At 34.6% G+C, this 23649-nt stretch overlaps 1 protein-coding gene across 2 annotated transcripts in view; it reads left to right on the top strand.

Moving 5' to 3' along the window:
* UBR5 (ubiquitin protein ligase E3 component n-recognin 5) overlaps positions 1-23649 on the top strand; it is a 130412-nt gene that overhangs the window by 40414 nt on the left and 66349 nt on the right. Inside the window, exons 3-9 of one of the 2 annotated variants that reach the window (XM_081266723.1) lie at positions 283-364; positions 812-888; positions 1692-1811; positions 14682-14871; positions 15059-15218; positions 16147-16296; positions 18163-18356. In XM_081266723.1, the coding sequence (XP_081122849.1) occupies positions 283-364; positions 812-888; positions 1692-1811; positions 14682-14871; positions 15059-15218; positions 16147-16296; positions 18163-18356 (973 nt within the window). Of the gene's footprint in view, positions 1-282; positions 365-811; positions 889-1691; positions 1812-14681; positions 14872-15058; positions 15219-16146; positions 16297-18144; positions 18357-23649 lie in introns of both variants that reach the window. The other variant, XM_081266722.1, reaches the window with a different exon arrangement.

Below are 23649 nucleotides of genomic sequence, written 5' to 3'. Positions count from 1 at the left end.
TGATTAATCTTTTACTCTATCATTTGTTTATAAGGTTGGTTCATTTGAATTACAGTTTTTATTCATACTGATTTTTTTAAACAGTACAGCATACCAAGGAGTATAGTGATTACCGGACATAAATATGTTTAAATGGTTGCTTTAACATATGTTGGTTTTTAAAAAACAGATTTTGCCAGTTATTTCTCCTATTGTTAATGAATTTAAAAAATCATGTAACGTATTTACCATTTAAAAATAATTTTACTAACATCCTTTTTTGTTTGTTTTTTTCCCCCCTAGCCACCCCCCTTTGAATGTATTGGAGCAGGCCACTATTAAACAGTGTGTGGTGGGACCAAATCATGCTGCATTTCTTCTTGAGGTAACTTATTTACTCTAAGGTAGAGAAAAGAAAAATAATTGAAATACAACTCTGTATCATTTCTTCCTTTTTAACCAAGGAACATAGGAGCTACTAGATAGAGTTACTTTGAAGATCACCCAGTTCTCTTTCCTTGTATAAATCCTCTGTTCTGGAGAAAGTTTTAATGATTTACTAGTGTTTGAAACTAGTTAGTGACATAATGGGGAGGCTCCTAATATCTTAGTTATTTCCTCTTTTTAAATTCTATCAAATTGAGATGTTTTAAAATTATTTTCTGCTGGTTTCTTGATTATGTGTGTCAATTTCTGTAACTCTTTTTTCTGTAAAAGAGCATATTGGGTGTCTTTTGAATATGATAGCAATAGGCACAGAATCTGTTGAATAAATTCAAATTTTAGTGCATATTTTTACTTGGAGAATTTCTTCTATTTTCTTTGCTTTTAGGATGGTAGAGTTTGCAGGATTGGTTTTTCAGTGCAGCCAGACAGATTGGAATTGGGTAAACCTGATAATAATGATGGGTAAGACCTTATGTTCTTTGTATGTATGTATATATGTATTTTTTCTGGTGTTAGACAAGGACTGTTATTGAACTCTATTTTCAGCCTGTACTTTTTATTCCATATAGTATTTATATGTAGTATTTAGAAGGTATTATTATTAAATCCATGTTTTGATTTTGATTATTCTCAAATTTAAAAAAAAAGGCACTGCAGAAAACCAGATGCTCAAAATAAATGGTAAAGTTTATAGTTCAGATTTAAATTCTGAGGAAGCGAGATGATTTGTAAGTGGAGGAATCAATGATCACTTTATGGGAATGAAGAAATTACATGTTTGGTAGGTTCCAAGTCAGATCTACTCTTTGAAATGGTTTCACACATGTATTTTTCTCTTTAATGTTTCCAAACCAGATAACTCAATTTGAATGCAACTGAGGTCGTTAGCATTTTGGCCTTTAAAAATTACAGTATTTCAAATGATGCTAGATATAATGTAAGATGAATTTCAGCTAATCCACTTCTAAGGAAAACATTGATTTTTTAAAAAAAATCTAAGAAGAATCTATTGTTTAACATTCATTTGTAATTGAAATGTGATGATTTTTTTTTTTAACTAGGAAAGAACACTGTATTGTTAGAAGACCACAAGTTATTAGGTTTGTCCTTTGATATGAAGTATAAATTTTAATAGGAGTAATTAGGGAATTAAGTAGATACTTTACTACAGGAAGTCCCAGAGCAGTTTAGTTTTGGAATTCCGTGTATGTGCCTTAGCATTTTGAGACTGTGATGTAATTATTCTATATCTTGTTTTTTCCTAGGTCAAAGTTGAACAGCAACTCGGGTGCAGGGAGGACTTCCAGGCCTGGTAGGACAAGTGACTCCCCGTGGTTTCTCTCAGGTTCTGAGACTCTGGGCAGGCTGGCAGGCAACACCTTGGGGTAAGTTGTGCTCAGTTGAAGGCATCCACTGGTCTGTCTCATTGTCCTGTGACTGTTTTCATTGTGACTGATTATCTTCAGTGTTTTCTAGAGAAGGGGAGAGGGAGTTTCCCTAAACTTTGGGTGGGGAGTTCATGTTGCTGATGGTGAGCCACCATGATAAAAATGACTTAGCTAAGCTAATTTTAATTTACCTGAATTCCTTGACCTATTAAACATGTAAAAAGGTATATATGTGCTTGCGTTACTTGTACCATTTGTCTTTTAGAATTTTAAATGACTTTATCCTTTAGTCATTTCTTTGGTTGAATCTGGTAGTTTCTAATTTTACACTAGAACTCACCTCTTCTATCACTTTATCTGAAGTTTATATACTGTCAAAGAAAACTTGTACAAATTCAAAGCCAGGTGTTTTTGTATATTTTAATATACCTTGATTCTTTTTTTTTTTTTTTTTTAAAGAGAGAGTGATAGAGGGAGAGGGAGGGAGGGAGAGAGAGAGAGAGAGAGAATTTTTCAATATTTATTTTTTAGTTATCGGCGGACACAACATCGTTGTTTGTATGTGGTGCTGAGGATCGAACCCGGGCCGCACGCATGCCAGACGAGCGCGCTACCGCTTGAGCCACATCCCCAGCCCCAACCTTGATTCTTGAATGTCCAGATTTTTTGAAAGTACTTGGTTAATGATTAGATAATGTCAGTCCAGTCAAATCATTTGTTCAAAGGCCAATTAGAGAAAGATAACTAGAAGCAATTTAAATTGTTTCAAAATATAATCAAGGGTAAGAAATTTATTTTTATACACTGACTTGGTAGGTGAAATAAAAATTAGATTTTAAAATTAAGATTCAAAAATGCTTACTTTTTTCCTATGCTGTTGTGCTGAACTGAATTCATTTTGAGCTGGGAATGAGGTCATTTAGTAAGTGCATTGTTTAGATCATTCTCTGTATCCCTTAACTTATTGATAGGAAATATAGTTCCATTCTTTATTTGATTTTTCTTTATATATTATATAATTCAAAACAGTTGTATCATTACTTGGCTGTAGGAATCATGACTTAATTGCAGAGTAAATGTCAAAAAATTTTGTCCTTTTGCAAGTAATTAAAAAACAAAAGAGGGGCTGGGATTGAGGCTCAGCTCTAGATTGCTCTTCTGGCACGTTCGAGGCCCTGGGTTCCATCCTCAGTACCACATAAAAATAAAATAAATACAATAAATTGTGTCCAGTTACAACTAAAAAAATAAATATTAAAAAAAGATTTTTTAAAATTCTCAGGATAATTTTAGAAATTTACTGGAAGCTAAAGTGAAAAATAGTTATTTTGAGACTTATAAATAAAGGCAGTGTGTTAATTTGAAATGTCACAAGTGCAGGAAAGAAGATGTATTTAAATTGTTGAGGCCATATGCATTTTCTAGGACACCAAACTATTTCAGTGTTTGAAATGAACATTTCCCCTTTTCACCTGCTCATGAGATTATGCATATTTATTAAATTATTTTTAATGAGCCAAAAGGAAATTAAAGAACACATGTATCCTCCTCATTTGTGTATCCTAAAATTCTCTGTTTAGTAAAACAGTAACCATTGAATATATATAATGAAGCCCATGCTTAGCATTCATTTAAGTCAGATCCTAGAAGTTGCCTACTCCCCAAATAGTTATCCTGCCCTTATTTGGAGGAATTAATATGGGCAACCCAAGAAAATTGCTTAAGTAGATTTCTTGCTACTAGTCCTAATGAACTAAGTGGAAGAATGGGCCTGTGGTATGTCTAGCTGCTAGCTTTGAGTTATTCTGGAAGTTTTTTTTTTTTTTTTTTTAAATGCCTGCTTTTGGAATTTCTCTATCTTTGTGTTAATGATAACAATAGAATCATTGCTCAGATATGGAAAACCAGTTTCATCAAGAATTCTAAATAATCTTATCATTATACATGCAAGCCCATTAATTTAGGGTATGTTACCAGCTTTGAGGAAAGGTACCTCCACCAGTCTCTCTCCTTGGTAAGGGTTGAAAACAAACCAGATAGACACAGAAGTTTTAGCCTGTCCAGTGGTAACCCAGACTTCATTTGGGAAGCTCATTTTAAATTTTATTAGTATGCCTAAGAGACTGAGTGTACACTAGTGTCATATTAATAGGGAATAGCCTTCAAAAGCAGTCCTTTATTTTATGGGACCCAAGGTATACTGGAGCACCTCCATCCTTGGAACAGAGTATAATATCCAATGAAGAGAACTTTCAGGGCTGTGCCTATATTTCTGTATGATTTAAATTACAATTAAATAATAACAACACAACTCAGTATCATTAATAGTATCTCTGGGTGGTAGATGAACTTTATTTTCGTCTTTTGTCCTTTTTTATATTTTAAAGTCCCTTAGTAACAATAACAAAACAATAATTTTGAGAGACAGTAGGGTATAGTGGTAAGGAGCACTGACACTGGAGCCAGATTACCTGGTCCAGATCCTTGTTGAAGCCCTTACCAGCTGTGTGACCATAGGCAAGGAAGTTCTCTTCTTTGGTGAGAATTTCCTTATTCTCAAAGTAGGGATGATGATGATAATAGGATTCAGTAAGTTAAAATAGGTAAACAGTTAAAATAATGCTGCCATAAATACTTCAAAAATGATAATAGTTAGTTTTTAAAAATATTTTCAACAATGATGTTGTTTATCCAGAGGATGATATAATATTGTCTTTCATGGTATATTTCAGACTGTATCAAAACAAAATTTCTCTAAATTGAATAATACTTAGAAAATTGAAAGTTAAAAACTAGTTTTATCTATAAGAAAAAGTCAATGTGCCACTAGTTACAATACATTAAGTGGAGTCTTGGAACTAATTTTGGAGAATAGGGCAGCATAGATCAAAGAACCTTGAAACTGGAATGGGGACACCTCATTGTTGGTGTTCGTTCCGTTACTGAGTTTATGTAATGATCTTTGTCAAGTGATTACTTTTTCTGGGTCTTCTCAGCTTTATCATTCTCTCCTTTCATTTCCTTTGCTCCTTTATTGATAAGATGGAGAGAAAAGTACTGACTGTTCTGGAAGCTCAGTGATGGGGGGCGGTTGTCACCAGCATCAACTTGATTCTGATGAGGGGCCTGTTGGCTATGTCACATGGCAGATGACATCATGAAGGGAGTACATGCAAAAGGGAGACATCATAAGATTTCAGAGGTCTTAGTTCATAGACAGCCAGCTTTTGCTCTTGTCCTAATGTGAGGTGTAACATCACAGCAGAAGAGTATGGCAGAGGAATGCCCTCAGGATAGGACAATCAGGAAGCAGAGAGAGCTTTTTAATCTTATTTAATTTAATTTATGTTATTTTATGTTAGTAGTGCTGGGGACAGAACTAAGGAACTTGGCCATGCTAGACAAGCACTCATACCACTGAGCTGTATCCCCATCCCTTGTATCACTTTTTAATGGTCCTTTGCATATAGTGTGTGATAAGAAATTTGGAAAATAGCATGTAATAAAAATAGCATATAGCAAATGAAGTTTAATTCACTAGATAAGCCTGGATATTTTTTATTTTTATATTTATTTAAGAAAGAATAATTAATGTCTGCTATGGCAAAGAATACTTTCCTTAAATATAAGCATTTCTTTGTTTACCTGTGGTCAGGAAAGTATACAACCTGAAGGTCAAATTGAGTCCCATGCACCTGTGGCTGCTTTTGTGCTGTAATAGCAAAGATGAGTGGCTACTTACTAACTGGTTAGCTCCCCAAACCTAATTATTTAGCCTTTGCTCTTTACAAAAATGTTTGCTGATCCCTATTTTAGTTTTCCATTAGCATTAGTTCCTAATCCTGTGTTCTTTTATTTTGAAATTTAACTTTTTATTTTGAATTAATTTAACTAACTAAAAATTTTCAAAAATATTACAGAGAATTAGTGTCTGTACCTTTCACTCAGTTTCCTCACATGTGAACATCTTATATAGCCAAATTCTACAAACCAAGAAATTAACATAATCATTGCTTATGCTGTAGATCCTGTTCGAATGTTGCTATTTGGCCACCAGTACCCTTTCTCTGGTCCAGGATTCAATACAGGGTCCCAGTTGAATTTAAGCTGACACCTTTCTTTAGTTTCCTCCAATTTGGGACAGCTCCTCAGTCTTTGTCTTTTTAGATCCTGATGAGTTTGAAAAGCTGGTGGGTGTATTATACAGTATTTGGATTTTCCATTGTTTTCTCATGATGTGTTATTGGCAAGAATACTGCAGAAGTGGTGATATGCCCTTCTCTGAGCCTAATACCACGCTGGTGTGATGTTGATGTCTCATTGCTGTGGATGAAATTACTTTTCTGTTTATTTAGTTAAGGTGGTATGTGCCAGGTTTTCCCACTGTAAAATTAATGTTTTCCTCTTTGTCATTAATAAGTATTTTGTGGGAAGTCAGTTTTTGTGAACTGTAAATATCTCATTTCTGCTCACTGATTTTAGCATCCATAGTTGCTTTTGGTCTGAATTAGTTGTTACTTTGGGGTTGACTGATTTTTAACTATTCCCATCATTTAACCAAGCTTGTTTACGTAAGCCTGTAATTCTAACTGCTCCAGAGACTGAGACAGGGGATTGCAAGTTTAGATCAGTCTGTGCATCTTAGAGAGTCCCTATCTCAAAATAAAATTAAAATAAGGTCTAAGGATATAGTTCAATGTGAGGCCTAGGTTTAGTCCCCACTACAGCCAGAAACTTGTCCCCATCATTTCTTTTGTACTTAAGGAATAGTTTTCTCTCATCTTTTTTTTTTTTAATATCCACATTATCTTTTTCTATTGGTTATTTATATAATCATTGTAGTCTCATGAATATTTGTCTTATTTTGTGTATTATAATCCATTAATATTATTTATTATGTTGCTCAAATTATCCCATGGATTCAAGTCCTCTTTTCATAATGAAGAAAGCTTTGATGGAACCAAGCTTTATTATAGAATGTATTACAGAAATACTGAAATAGAGCAGTGGAATTTTATGAATTTGCTACTAAAATATGTAGCAGATACAATGATAAAATAATACACTGAAGCTTGAATAAAACCTCTGTAGACAGACTCCAGAGATGATCAGGGCCAATTTTACGACTCTTTTAAAATGCAGAAAGAAGCATTAGTTCTTGGAAATCCTCCCCTGCCCATGTTTGACTGTATTCTTCTAACCCCCTACACAAGTTTCTTCTCCATTAAACTCTCTTTAGCATTGGATTCATGGATCGCAATATTAAAAAGTGTCATAGGTGCCCACTGATAACTCAGAGACAGTCTTATTTGTTTTTTTTTTTTTTTAAATTTTTTATTTGGGTATGTGGATGTCTTATTATGTGTAAGCAAAGGCATGTTTCTCTTAGGCTCTATGAAAATTCTGTTTGTTGATTGTGATCATGTTATTTTATAAACCAAGAAATTTTAGAGTAAAAAAATTTTCATTCGTATTTTTCATTTCCCTTTGTGTAGTTTTTTTGTGTGTGTGTGTGTGTGTTTGTATTGATTATAATTAAATTTAAAGACATTTGAAACTTATAACATGTATTAAGAGAATCCAGAACAGGCAGATCTTGAGTCCCCAAAGGGGCCTTTTTAACCACAAATGTACCAGATATAATCTAATATGAAAGAGACAGTCCTTGCTGATCTTGGTCTTTAACAAACCCTTCCTACAGAATTTAGGGTTGCTTATTTTGGCTCCTGGGAGATATGTTGAATTTGTCTATTTGAAAACTGTGTTTAAGACAGATTTTGGGATAATCCATACTGTTTTTTTTCCATCATTATGGATTATTGAGAGGTGATTATTTATTGTGAATGAGCATAATTAGGAATTATGGTGGTTCCTGTAGTGTGTGTGTGTGCGCGCTAAGTGACAGGTTTGTATGCTTATAATTTCTGCCTGTTGTTGTCTTCTTTATTTAATAATCACTTCACATTTATCCTCTAGGATACTTCAGCAGTTTCCTAGATATTTTTGTTAGTCTCATTTCAAACCAGTTTAATGATAAGAGCACCAGATTTATATGGGAGAAGACAAGGGACTTTATTTTTGTTTAATAATAAGGTTAAAAGGAGGTGTTATTATTCAAAAGTCTCTTCTATTATTTGTTAACACTGGACATAATAGATGATAGTTGTAATCTGCTTTTCATTGGTTTTAGCTACCATGGTTCTTTAAGATTTAATTTGAGGCAATAATTAGTACAGGATTTAAAATCTAAAAGCCAAGCAGATACTTGGAAATGACAAATGGTTGAAGCTGACCAAGTGCAAAAGATGCTACCTAGCAGGATCCTGACAAACTGTATGCCTTTTTTTTCTTTTCATCTTTCTCTGTCATGATACTGGGGATTGAACCCAGGGCATTGTACCCCTGAGATATACTCCCAGCCCTTTTTTTTGTTGTTGTTAATTTTTTTATTTTGAGACTGGGCCTACTTAAGCTGCTGAGGCTGGCCTCAGTCCTTCTGTTACAGCTAATACTACAGGTATGTTCCACCATGCCCAGCTGAATGTCTAATTTTTAAAGGAGCTGATTATTGTTGTGGGAAAATACAGGGCCATTGTTGCCAAATCCAAATCTCTGTGGCCTGCTACACTTTTTTTTTTCCTTCGGTCTGAAGAAAATGTACAAATCTGCATTTTGGGGGGCAGGGACACCACTGAGCCACATCCCCAGTCCTATTTTGTGTTTTAGAGACAGGGTCTCATTGAGTTGCTTAGTGCCTCACTTTTGCTGGGGTTGGCTTTGAACTAAGGATTCTCTTGCCTTAGCCTCCTGAGCCTCTGGGATTACAGGTGTGCGCCATCAAACCTGGCCAAATCTGTATTTTTAATGAGATCTCCTGACTTAAATGTTGGGACTCATTGTGCAAATAAATACACAAATGTACATAGTTGCACATATATTAGTACATGTATGTGCATATGTATGTGAATTTTAAAAATAAACTTTAAGAATAAACTTCCTTTTTAGGAGAGTGTAGACTGAGGAAAAAATTACAAAGGCAGTCCTGAGAGTTTCCATATACCCCATACCCAGTTTTTATTATTACAACATCTTGCATAGTATGATATATTTGTTATAGTTAATTAATGAATACTAATATGTTTTATCAACTAAAGTTTTTTTTAAGTAATGTAACTTCTTTTTTAAAATTTTATTTATTTATATGTGGTGCTGAGAATCGAACCTAGTGCTTCACACATGCTAGGCAAATGCTCTGCCACTGAGCCACAACCCTGGCCCTCAACTAAAGTTCTTACGTTATTCACATTACCTTATTTTTTTTTATCTCATGTCTTTTTTTTTCCTCTTAAAATCCCAGTTTTTCTTACACTCCCCTTGACTATGACAGTTTCTCATTAATTTTACCTTAATGTTAAAAATTATGTAGTTCTCTTTATCCTGTATTAGAGGAATACCTATTCTTTTGTGATTACCAATGGATCTCAGTATTGCATGCTTATCTTAACAGAATAATCTTTATTTAGACAGCAAGCTGGTTAGATGTTTAGATCTAGGGACAGGTATTTGGTTTGAATTTTTTGGTTTGTTTCCTTTTTAGTTATGCATTACAGTAGAGTGTATTGATATATTTCTACAAACATGGAGTATACCTTACTCTAATTAGGATCCCAGTCTTGTGGTTGTACATGATGTAGAGATTCACTGTGGTGTATTTGTATGTATCAAAGTTATGTCCAGTTCACCCACTGTCTTTCTTATTCCTGTCCCCTCTGCTCCCTTCATTCCCCTTTGTCTAATCCGCTGAACTTCTCCCCTTCACTTGTGTGTTAGCATCCATATATCAGAACACTCAGCTTTTTTTTTGGGGGGGGGGGGATTGGCCTATTATTGGCATAATAGTCTCCAGATCCATCCATGTACTGACAAAAGTCTTAAAGTCATTCTTTTTTATGGCTGAGCAATAGTCCATTGTGTGTATATACATTTTCTTTATCTATTTATCTGTTGAAGGGCACCTAGGTTGGTTGTATAGCTTAGCTATTGTGAATTGAGCTTCTGTAAGCATTGATGTGGCTGCGTCACTGTAGTATGCTAATTTTAAGTCCTTTGGGTATAAACCGAACAATGGGAAAACTGGGTCAAATGGTAGTTCCCAAATGGTAGTTCCATTCCAAGTTTTCTGAGGAATCTCCATACTGCTTTCCAGAGTGGTTGTACCAGTTTACAGTCCTACCAGCAATGTATGAATATACGGTTTTCCTCACATCCTGGCCAACATTCATTATTACTTGTATTCTTGATGTTGCCATTCTGACTGGAGTGAGATGAAATCTCAGTGTTATTTTGATTTGTATTTCTGTAATGGCTAGAGATGTTTTGGTTTGATTTCTGATAGGAGAAACATGGCATAATAGGTGAGAGTGGGAAAACCTGGTGTACTCCGTGGTAGCACTCATATAAGGACAGGTCAGATGTATTTTATAGTTGTCTTTTCAGTGAAACTCAGTCTAGAATTTGTGTAGCTGAAACTGCAAGCTGGCAGTTGGTGGAAGTGTGACAGATTAAAACCAGCAGTGCTTAACAAATTTGAATGCTTAGATAGGCAGATATGTTCTCCACTCTGCTGTTACTTTGGCTTTCCCTGTTTGTGTTGTCTGTTTACCTCTCATAGGAATTTTAGTTTGTGATACTTATAAAGTATGTCCAGGAGTGCACTTATATTTCAATAATATATCTGATTGGGTTTCTAGCATTATTTGCTTGGGGAAAAATGATTGGCATTACTTGGTAGAAATATCAAGTCATATTCCTTTTATCTCATTGGTCGTATAATTTCTTGTCCAAACTGGGACATTTTAGAGTGAAATCAGTAATTGGGCTCAGACAATAGGGTTAAACTGGCACTATCCCAGGCAAACCGAGGCTTAGAGTTATCCTAATTATTTCTTTTTAAGATTCTTTGGTATGGTTTTCTTCTTCTCCTCTTCTTCCTTCTTGTCCCCTTTTCCCTCTTCTTTCTCCTTCTCTTCCTCTCCCCCCCCCCCACCTCCTCGTTCCCTCTTCAGTCTTAAGGTAGAAAACAGAAGCACTCTTCCACTGAGCCTTAGCCCCCAACCCTTTTTACTTTTTTATTTTATTTTATTTTAGGTTTCATTAAGTTGCTGAACTTGATCCTTCTTCCTCAGCCTCCCTAGTAGTTGGGATTACATGCATGTGCCACTGTACCAACTGAATGACTTCATTTTTAGATGTATTTTATAAATTTAAAGTCCTAACCATCTATACAACCCAGTAATGTTAAGTATATTCACATTGTTGTAAAACAGGTCTCTGAATCTTCTTTGTTTTTCAAGTCTGAAACTGTATCCATTAAACAGCTATGTGCTTTTTCTACCTTCCCTCAGTCTTCTAGCAGTCACCATTCTTTTTCTATGAATTTGACTACTTTTTAAGTGGAATCACTTTTTTCTTTTTGTGACTGGGTTATTTCAGGTAATAGAATGTCCTCAAAGTTTATCTGTATTATAGCTTGTCAAAGGGTTTCCTTTTTTAAGATTAAATAAATAATATTTCATTGTGTACTACATCTAGTTTATCCATCTTCCTTCGGTGGAATTTGGATTGCTTCTGCCACTTGGCTACTGTGAATAGTGCTGCTATGAATGTGGCTGTGTAGATCTTTCTTCAAGACCCTGCTTTTGGTTCTTTTGATATACACCTAGAAGCGCTGTTGCTAGATGATTGTAGTAGTTCTCCTTTTAGTGTTTTGAGGAACCTTTGTACTTTTTTCCATAGCAGTTGTATCATTTAAAAATTCCTACCAAAAGTGCATAAATGTCTGAATTTTAACCCATACTCACATTTATTAGTTTCTAATTTTTTACAGTAGCCATCCTAATTAAATTTGTAATTTGAATTTGAATTGCTTGTTAGCCATCTGCATATAATCTTTGGAGAAATGTCTATTCAAGTCCTGGAGATTGAAACCCAGGGACACTTTACCACTGAATTACATCCCCAGGTTTTTGAATTTTGAGACAGGTTCTCAATAAATTGTTGAAGCTCGCCTTGAACTTTCGTCTTCCTGCCTCAGCCTCCGGAATAGCTGGAATTACAGGCATGTGTCATAGCCTATAGGATTTCTCAATATTTCCTATAGAATAACCTCTTTTTGAATGATTTGCAAATATTTTATCCCATTCTGTAGATTGCCTCCTACCCTATTGATTGTGTCTTTGTGCACAAGTTTTAAAGACCATTTGTCTAATTTTGCTTTTGTTGCCTGTGTTTTTGGTGTTATATCCCAGAAATCATTGACAACTCCAATGTAGTAAAGCTTTCCCCCTGTGTTTTCCATTAGTAGTTTTATAATTTGTTTAGAATATAAAGCCTTATGTTTGCGTCTTTGATCCCTTTTGAGTTAATTTTTCTATGTGGTCCATTTCCATTTTTTTAATTTTATTTTTTAGTTTTAGGTGGGCACAATATCTTTATTTTTATGTGGTGCTGAGGATTGATCCCAGTGCCTCATGCATGCTAGGTGAGCACTTTACCGTTGAGCCCTAGCCCCAGCCCCCGATTTCATTTTTAACAATTCATTTTCATTCTTTTGCATGTGGAGATCCAGTTTTTCCAGCAGTCCTTGAAAGGACTGTTGTTTTTCCATTGATTAGTTGTGATGCTATCTGTGATTATTTCACCGCATACTCAAATATACACTGTATATTTCTGGGCTCTCTGTTCAGTTCATCCAGTATATTTTGTCTTTATCCTAGTATTGCACTCTTATCATTGTATCTTTGTCATATGGTTCAAAAATATTGGATCCTCTAATTTGTAGTTTTTTCCCAAAATAGTTTTAGGCTTTTCAGAGTCCTCTGAGATTCCATGTGAATTTTTTTTTTTTTTAAAGTTGGTGAAGAAGGACACAAGGCCTTTTTTTTTTTTTTTTAATTTATTTGTGGTGCTGAGGATCAAACCCAGAGTCTGACACATGTTAGGCAAGTGCTGTACCACTGAGCCACTACCGAGGCTCCATGTGAATTTTTTAAAATACATACATTTTTTTAGTAGCAGTTGGAAACGATACCCTTATTTCATTTATTTATCTTTATGTGGTGCTAAGGATTGAACCCAGCGCCTTGCACATGCTAGGAGAGCACTCTGATGAGCCATAACCTCAGTCCCCCCAATGTGAATTTTTATGATGATTTTCTTCATGATTCTATTTATTTTATTTTTTTTAAAAAAGCTGTTGGTACTTTAGTAGGAGTAATCTTGGCTATAGAAATAGTGGTAGGTAGCATTGGGTAATATAGATTTAAAAAAAAATTTTTTTTTTAGTTGTTGATGTACCTTTGTTTTATTTATTTATATGTGGTACTGAGAATTGAACCCTTACCTCGAACATGCTAGGCAAGCACTCTACCACTGAGCTACAACCTCAGCTCCAAGGGTAGTGTAGACTTCTTAACCATATTAAATCTTATAATCCATGAATGTAGAGTATTTTTCCTACCTACTATAATTTCTCCTTCTCTCTTTTTTTTAGGCAATGTTTTGTACTTTTCGATTTATAAGTTTTCAGTTTGGTTAAGTTTATTCCTAAGATTTTTACTCTTTTTGTTGCTACTGTAAATGGCCTCATTTTCTCAATATCCTTTTATTTTTTTTTAATACAATGTATTTTTAATGAAGCCCCTTTGGTTTTTTTCTGACCTACTAATGGTTATTTAATATGACATATCTAAAATCTGTTACTTCGCTGAAGTAAGTGCAGTTTTATACTATAGTTCAAAGGATGCGAAATATTGCTTTTGTCCAAAATTGTCTTGGACATTTCTTGAACTATAGATGCATATTCTGCAAAAATGTGAATTGATAATGTGCAACAAGTATCACACCAGTTTTTCTCTGTGCTCCCCTCCCCTTCCTCTTTCTTCCTCTCCCCCCTTTCTTTTAGCACTCTACCAATAAACCACACCCTCAGCTGTCCAAGCAAAGCTCTTTGAGTTCTGAACTGAATTTTACTTCTTGTATAACAGAATGTTGGTAGTTGAGTTCGATGGGGCTTTTTTTTTTTTAATTTTCGTGTTTGTAGATGGACAGAATCCCTTTAATTTGTTTATTTTGCGAGATGTTAAGGATCGAACCCAGTGCCTCACACATGCTAGGCAAAGTGCTCTGCCACTGAGCTATAGTCCCAGCCCCTAATGGGACTTTTAATGCTAACGCGAGATATGTTTATCTTAGGGTTAAGACAAGGAGTATGCATGCATATAATTTTTTTAATCAAGAAAAAATATGATATTTATCTTTCTAAAAAGTGAATTTACATTAAGCATTAAAGAATTGGATGGGCTGGGCATGGTAGTGCATGTCTGTGGTTTGGGAGGGCTTAGACAAGAGGATTGCAAGTTCAAGCCTAGCCTCTAAGCAACTCAGTGATACCTTGTCTCAAAAAACGGTGAGGGACAGGGAGTGGATAGAGAGGGCTGGGAATGTAGCTCAGTGGTAAATTGTTTCTGGATTAAATCTCCAGAATCCCAAAACAACAACAATAAAAAATTAGGACAGCTAATTTAAAGCTCCAGTCTATTACCGTTTTCTTTTGTCAAATCATTGCTATAAAATATAACAGGGACTGGGGTTCTGGCTCAGTGGTAGAATGCTTGCCTAGCGTTTGTGAGGCACTGGGTTCAATTCTCAGTACCACATAAAATAAATAAAGGTCCACCAACAACTAATAAAATATTTTAAAAATAAAACCATTAGTACTTTAACATAAAAGAAAGAAAATGAGACTGAAGTCATCTTTTCAGAATGGATTGTTTAATATGCTAAATTTACAAATTCACCAATATTTAGAAGCCGTTGGAGTTCTGGAGTGGGTGGAAGTGGAGGAGGATCCTCTGGAAGGTCATCAGCTGGAGCTCGAGATTCCCGGAGACAGACTCGAGTCATTCGGACAGGACGGGATCGAGGGTCTGGACTTTTGGGTAGCCAACCCCAGCCAGTTATTCCAGCTTCCGTCATTCCTGAGGAACTGATTTCACAGGTATGGATCTTAAATTTAATGTAAGACAGTGAGAAAAGGTGAGGCTTAACTGAATGTTGTGGGTCATCTGTATGACTTTTAGCATGAATTTGAATTTTTTTTTTTTTTCTGTATTGGTTGTAGAAAGCTGATTTTGACAAAGAATTTAAAGAAAATAAGTATAGTATTCTTCATTTTTGAATTTTAGGCTCAAGTTGTTTTACAAGGGAAATCCAGAAGTGTCATTATTCGAGAACTCCAGAGAACAAATCTTGATGTAAACCTTGCTGTAAATAATTTACTTAGCCGAGATGATGAAGATGGAGATGATGGGGATGATACAGCCAGTGAATCTTATTTGCCAGGAGGTTGGTGGATTACTATCATGGTTTTCTCACTTCTGGAGTGCTCATTCACTGAAGAATGGAATGTTAAAGTACAGCTGATTTTCTGACTATTCCTAAAGGTGGATGGTTTCCCTGTAGAGCTGCTTAATTTAATTGCAACATTGCTGTAATGGGAAAATGGGGAAATATTTGGCTCAGTGGACTCGTACTTGGTTCCAATAAAGACATGGTTATTTGCTTTATCCTGGTTGACATGTGACTCTGGAATGTTGGTGCTTGATAACTTATTAATGAAAATAGATTATAAGCTGGTGATATAACTCAATGGTAGGATGCTTACCTAGCATGTATGAGGCTCTGGATTCATTCCCCAGCAGTTTGCTAAAAAACCCCAACAAACAAACCTTTAAAGATATATTAGGGTCCTGAAAATAGATAATAATCAAACTGTGCTTATTTATTTATTTTTAGGGGGCAGGGATGCGTGGGTGATACTGGGGATTAAGCCCAGGGATTTGCAAACACTCAGGGTTGGCAAGCAGTTCACTGCATTTGTAGCCCTTTTTTATTTTATTTTGGGATAAAGTCTTTCTTAATTGCTCTGGTTGGCCTCAAATTTGGTATCTTACTGCATTAGCCTCCCTTCTAGGTGGGATTACATGTGTATGCTACCTTACCTGACTTTCATTTAGATTTTGACTATATTATCTCTGTATCTTAAGCAGTCCTTTTTTTTTCTGGTGATAATTTAGTAAGTAGAACTGGCAACAACTACATCTGATGTTCTTAAAGTTTGTTAGTAATATAAATTTCATTTCGTAGATAGTTGTTGTTTTTTTCCCCCCTTAGATAATATTAATCACTGATTTTAATTTTACAGATCGTTCAGTGTTCTATAGATGTACTTTCTATAGCTACTTCATTTTTATTTTTTTGTTTCTGCTTGTAGAGGATCTTATGTCTCTTCTTGATGCTGACATTCATTCTGCTCACCCAAGTGTCATTATTGATGCGGATGCCATGTTTTCTGAGGACATTAGCTATTTTGGTTACCCTTCTTTTCGACGTTCATCACTTTCCAGGCTAGGCTCATCTCGAGGTAATTTGCATTTATTTCATTTTGATCATGGACTGGCTGCATAGAGAGAGAGTGGTAGATTCTCTGTATTTGAATTTGCAAAATTACAGTAGATGATGTCATTCCTTATTAGTGTTTTTGGGTACTTTGGCATTAAAAGTAGCTTTTTTTTTATTTGTTTATTTTGAAGAGCCACAGTAGTATTTTAGAGATGACCTTATTTATATTTTATAGTGCATATCAAGGGTACAACTTACCTAACTATATTTTTAATTAGGAATTTGGATTCTGAACTAAAAGCAGAATTCTACTTTACAGTGACATGCAGCATTCAGAAAACAAGTCTCCTTGATTAAAATGACATGATTTTTGTGTTCATTTTAAATCCTGGTTAAATGGAAAAGTAAAATATGAAAAACATTAGAATGAGATTGAACAGTATTAAATGTATAGGTAAATGTTTAGCTTATTAAAATGCTATTTTCAAAAGTTTGAAATCCTTAAAAGATACAGTATGTGATAAAGGTTAGAAAGATAACTCTGAAACTATTAAGCTGACTTCTTTCTTGTATACATTTTTAGCAACTTTACCTTTATAATATAGATTCTATATTTTTATTTTCTAGAATTTAAAACTGATTGATCAAATAATAGGCAAAAATAAGCTATATTTACTGATCATTAATAAACAGGAAAAGATACCATGTTATATTATGACTTTGCTGCAGATACCTAGTACTTAAATAACAGACCTATGGGTGATCTTTTAACATACTGAACATATTATGTAGTAGCTTTAAAAGTTTTTTTTTTTAAGTGTACTTTATTGTCTTAGATATATTAAGTATTACCTTTCCCAATATTTAGTATCTGACCATACTCCTAATTTTTTCCCTTTTTCTTTTTCTGTGTTCATTCTGTATAGGCATTACTTTTAGTTTAAACCATGAAAACCAGCTGGTATTAAACCACTTTTGAACTGCATATTTGGCAATTTTGTATGGTGCAACTATGTATTGTTCCTAATTCTTTTATACAAATCTTAGAAAGCTTATTTTGGTTCCTTTATTTAAAAAGTAATGTATGAGCAAATGGGAAAAAATGGCTTTAAATAGTTTGTAGAACGATTGCAGGGGAAGCATTTTGGTCAAGGAAATTCTTTATATAGATGCTTAAAACAAAACAAAACCTGTTTTGTTCTTCAAAAATTTTAAAATAAAACAATCATAAAAATCCAGCCTATAAAAATTACCCCAAACAAGGGCTTGATTATCCAAAATTTTATAATTAGTTTGTTAATGGGGTTTAACCTATTCAAGTATTTTTTTATTATCATCATCATCATCGTCATCATTTTTATTATTGGTATTGGGGAATCTATGAAGTATTTTTTTTCATCAGCATTTTTTTTTTTTTTTTTTTTTAGTAACTGAAGACTTTGCAATATTCTCTTTTGGTTTGCTTCTTTTTTTCTAATGTGTTGAAATTTTAATATGTATACTTTTCTAACTTAGAAAATTTATACTAAGCATTTCTAATGAAAACCCAAATTTTTAAACCCCATTTAATAAAAACGCAGTCAAACTTAAAATAAAGCCATTCTGCTCTAAAATCATATAGTTGAAATCAATAGCTGGTACTAGACCACTTTTGAACTATTCCTCTATATAGGTTTAAAAAATACTTAAATAATTTTCATCCATTCACTTGAAAAGGGTTAATATTTTGAATGTTGCATGTCAGCTTTATTAGATATACATTTACATAAATTTTTGTGAGTAGATAAACTGCTATTAGTTGCATCCTAAAGGGTCTTTACTAGAGAGTGGCTTACTTTTATCCCACTGGTGTGACCCAATTGCATACCAGTTCTCCTTCTTCCCTTAGAGAGAGACTCTGAGCTGTTGCGTGAACGTGAATCCGTTTTACGTTTACGTGAGCGAAGGTGGCTTGATGGAGCCTCATTTGATAATGAAAGGGGTTCTACCAGCAAAGAAGGAGAGCCCAACTTGGACAAGAAGAATACACCGGTTCAAAGTCCAGTATCTTTAGGAGAAGATTTGCAGTGGTGGCCTGATAAGGTATTTGGAAAAACATTCACATCGTTCCATTTAAATGAATTCCTGTCAAGTACCTCTTTTTCCCCTCTAAAAAGGCTTCTGTTTTATTTATACTTTGTGCGCCCCCCCCTTCCACAGCAACAACAAAAAACCCCAAGCAAACCCACAAATATAAAATGATAAGTGTCCTTTAAATTCAAGTAGTACATCTTCATTGTTCTTGTGTGAGTCATCTGAGTGATTGTGTTCACTGGTGCTTTTTTTCCCCTACTTGATGAATGAGATCAGAGAAATTGGGGTGGGGGAGTAATTTTAGATAACACATCAGCATTCTGTTCTAGGACTTCTTTTCTAGTAATGATTACTCTAATAATGGTCATATTCCTTAGTAGAAATTTATTTTCCCAAATTTGAAATGTCAGGTGGACCCCAGTTTCTGAAGGGCAAGTTTGTGGTCTTTGATGCTGCATGCCTCAGGACAAGATGAAGGGACCTGTTTTTCTTTGATTAGTTAGCTGACCCATTTAATGATGATGAATTCCGAGAGAAGCTTTGCTGTGAATGCTGTGGGAGATGAAGTAGTCTGAAGTGGAATGGACTGGGAGAGTTGTGCTTGGCATCCTGAGGAGTAGAATAATGAGTGGATTTCAGAAAGCAACTAGGATTTGTTAAGTGGATTTGGAATCTTCAAAAAGCCATCATCACTACAAGTGGGATGAGCAGATGCATCCTATTGATGGTGTATATGTTTCATTGTTTTAAGTGTTGGTAATTTTCTTGAGAGCGTTCTGCAGGTGTCCATGTACTTTCCATTCATTTTTGTATGCCCTGTTTATTCTTATTTCCAGAACCAGTTGGGTAGGAGATTTTCTTAAGCAGAAATAAACCAAATGAGGATAAAGAGAGTCTGACATGGATTTCTTTTCTTTGAATTTGGGAAAATATTAACTTTATTAATTTATGTTTTCATAGTTTTTGGTGAGTCTTGATGTAACTCATTTATTTTCCTTTACATTCAACTCGTGGAAAATGTGAGTGTAAGAGAAAACATGAATTTTAATCAGTTTCTTTGAAAGCAAAAGGTTATTCTGTTTTCTCTAGCAGCTTCCAAACTTTCCCCAAATTGCATTATTTCCATAAAACTGGAAATGTCCCCAGTTCTACTCTACTTCATATGGTGGACAGTGATTTAAACCCTTGAGCCTTTATTTTTTTACTTTTTTGGTATATCATTCATTATTTGCTCTTTTCATTGCCTGGATCACGTTAGAACTGTGTTTCATATTGACAGGAGGTAATAAAGGACTCATGTATCATTTACTAGTGCCATCACATATTATTTGTCTAGGCTTCTTTTTTATGTATTATTTTTGTTAATGAAAGTGTTTTTGAACAGTATGAATTCAGGAATCATTAACATTCTTGTGTCGTCTTCTTGATTTAGTAGCTAGCCTTTTTTTTTTTTGTCTTTACTGATAGACATGCTTTTAGATACCGCTTATTTCCAGAGATAATTACTATACTAACTGCTTTATGAAATCTTGAGACTATATACAATTTTGGTTTATTTAGACATTGAATTAATGGAAGAAGATCAATTTGTGAAACAGAGTTTAACCCCCCCCCCCACTTAAACAGTCAACTTAAAAAGTATCATTTTAAAAGAAATCCTTTATTTAATTTTTTGGGGTGGTAGTAGGGATTGAGCCCAGAACCTCACATATGTAGTAAGACTACTACTAAGCTACACCCCAGTCCTTTTTTTAATTGTATTTTTTCTATTTATCTATTGATCAGTTGTACTGAGAATTGAATGTAAGGTTTAGCTCTACCATCCCTAGCCTTGTTTTAATTAAATTAATTAATTATACTGAATTAATTTGTGGCACTGATGATTGAACACAGGGGCACTCTATCATGAAATGTATCCTAGCCCTTTCAGTCTTTCTTATTTTGACAAAGTGTCTCCCCAAGTTGCAAGGGTGGCCTTGAATGTTTATTCTTCCTGCCTCAGCTTCCCGCGTAGCTGGGATTATAGGGTGTACCACCATGCCCAGACAAAAACACTTCCTATTAGTTCATGATTGAAATTTAGGCACAAGAAATTTCAGTTCTGGGAAGGAAAACAGATCCAGTCCTTGTAAACTTTTATGCTTTATCACAGTCATCAACAAATACCATTAGATGCTTTTTGCAGGGCTTGATGATATATATACTTAGATTGTAAAGATCTAAAGACCCTGTTTTCAGCTAGCTTTAGTAAAGTTCATCATAATAGGGAATAAGTATCACCTGAAGAAACGGGCCATATTGATTTTCCAAAATTGGTTGGGTATAGTGAATACTGAGAAGGGGAAAAGGCTTGGCAGGGATTGGAGAAGTAGGAGGAAAAAGCAGGAAAATAGGATATTGAGTGTACTTGCCACTACTTGTACTTGGTGTGAGGAGAAACTAGCACTGTAAGAGACAAGTCTACCAAGAGCTGAGGGTCTAATGAGGGGTCTTGAAGGAATTCCAGCTCAGGACAGTTTATGCATCATGTTTAAGCCAACAGTTAATACAGCAGTTAATGAGCATGTACCCATTGTTTTATTTCCTCTTAAGATGTAGATGTGATTGTGCTAAGGGACCTGGTGGGATAATGATTTTTACCTTACAGGATTATTGTGAGAATTCCATACTGAATTTGTATAGATTAAGCATAAAGAACAAGGAGAAGCATTGTCCTATTTCAGAAAGAGAAAACAGGCAGTTCCTTGAGGTACAGGGAGCTGAGAGAGACCAGTAGTAGATTTGGGTATTCCCACATAGGTCTGTTGCAGTTTATATTTTGTGTTTGAGATCCTCTATGTATAATGAGATAAGTTTTCAGTTCAGTGGTTATCTAAAATACCTCTATTTTTACTTTTTAGTCATTCTTATAGCTTATTTTTCTTAGAATAAAAATTGAGGTTCTATGTTGCTGAATATCTTATATATAAATAGTAACTGTGTATGTAATTATATTAACCTACTTCCAACAAGAATTTAAATTAAACACATTCTGTGAGGTCAGTATCACCTTGATTCCTAAGTCGATAAACATACTACTAAAAAGAAAACTAATGGCTAATATTCTAATGAACATTGATGCAGATCCTCAATGAAATAACAGCACATGAAATAGAAGATAACATCATGACCAACTGGGATTTATCCCTGGCATGTAAGGCTGCTTTAACATATACAAATCAGTTCTGTGTTTTTACATCACTGTGATATATCACATTAACCAAATGAAACATTAAAACCACACGATTGGGCTAGGGCTATAGCTCAGTGGCAGAGTGACTGCCTCACACTCATGAGTACCCCATAAGAATAAATAAACAAAATAAAGATAAAAAATAAACATAAACAAAAAACCACATGCTTGTCAATTGATGCAGGCAAAGCATTTGACAAAATTTAGCATCCTTTTTTTTTTTTAAAATTTATTTTTTAGTTATCGGCGGACACAACATCTTTGTTTGTATGTGGTGCTGAGAATCGAACCCGGGCCGCACGCATGCCAGGCGAGCGTGCTACCGCTTGAGCCACATCCCCAGCCCAGTATCCTTTTTTTAAAAAAATTTTTTTTAGTTGTAGATGGACATGGTATCTTTTATTTATTTATTTTCATGTGGTGTGAGGATCGAACCCAGGGTTTTTCACATGCTAGGCGAGTGCTGTACCACTGAGCTACGACCCAAGCCCTTAGCATCCTTTTTTGATAAAAATATTTTAACAGTGTAAGTGAAATCTAAAGAGAGGAAGTAAAATCATCTCTTTGCAAATACTATAATCCAGTCTGTAGGAAAATGTGAATGATTCCACAAAAACCTGTTAGAACTAATAATTTAGTAATGTTGAAGAATATAAAACCATCATACAAAATTTAGTAGCATTTCTGTATACAGGTAACTTACAACCTAGCTAAAAAGAAACCAAGGAAACAAATAGTTTATGATAGAATCAAAAGGAACAAAACAATGGGGTGAAAGATTTACAGACTGAAAGCTATAAAACCATAGATGAAAGAAATTGAAGAAGATGTAAATAAAAGGTACCCCATGTTCAGGAATTTGAAGAGTTAATATTATTAAGGGGCTGGGGATGTGGCTCAAGCAGTAGCGCGCTCGCCTGGCATGGGTGCGGCCCGGGTTCGATCCTCAGCACCACATACAAACAAAGATGTTGTGTCTGCCGAGAGCTAAAAAATAAATATTAAAAAAAATTCTCTCTCTCTCTCTCTCTCTCTCTCTCTCTCTCTCCCCTCTCTCCCCTCTCTCCCCTCTCTCCCCTCTCTCACTCTCTCTAAAAAAAAAAAATTATTAAGATGTTCTTCCTACCCCAAAGGATACACACATTTAATGTAATCACTCTCAAAATTCCATTGGCATTGTTCAGAGAAGTAGCAAAGACAATCATAAAATATGTGGCTCCACAGAATACTTAAGTAGCCAAAGCAGTAGTGATAAAGTAAAAGTTGAAGGCTTCCACTTTCTGATTTAAATTATATTATGTAGCTATAGTAGTCAAAGCAGTATGGTATTCCTTTGTATAAAAACAGAAACAGCAATGGAACAGAATAGAGAGCCCAGATGTAAATCCAAGCAAGTATGGTCAGCTAAATTTTGAAAAGGGCATCAAGAGGACACAATGGGGGAAAAGATAGTCTCTTCAGTAAATGATGCTTAGAAAATTGGATTTTTACATATAAGAAAGGAAGGAAGAAAGGAAGAAATTAAACTCTTATCTTAAGACTATGCATAAAAAATGAGTGAAAATGGATCAGAGACCCAAACAAACAAGTGAGGGTTTTTCTAGTAAGATCTGGTATAAATAAAGCAGGGATGATAATTTACGAATGATAATTTTTTAAAAATATAAGACTAAGGATTACAGACATCAAGATATGTGCCCATCCAGCATGAGCACATATCTTCACTAGGCAGTGAATAACCTGAACCCAGAAACTCATAGAAAAGAATATAAAATCTCCTTGACATTATCCTTGGTGATGATTTTTTTGATATCACACTAAAAGCTTAGGTTATACAAGCAAAAATAAATAAATGGAATTGTATCAAACTAAAAATCTTATGCACAGCAGAGGAAACAAAATGAAAAGGCAACCTATGAACTTGGAAATATTTATATACCACTTATCTAATAGAGGTTAATATGCAAAATTAAAAAAAATCTTATAACTCAACATCAGAAACATATTCCAGTTCAAAAACGGACAAAGAATCTGAACAGACATTTCTTCAAAAATATAAAAATGGCCAAC

Source organism: Spermophilus citellus (assembly GCF_964194105.1).
Source record: "Spermophilus citellus genome assembly, chromosome: 14".
Classification (NCBI taxonomy): Eukaryota; Metazoa; Chordata; class Mammalia; order Rodentia; family Sciuridae; genus Spermophilus; species Spermophilus citellus.
The sequence above is the reverse complement of the archived record's forward strand: the minus strand, read 5'-3'. Positions and strand labels throughout refer to the sequence as shown.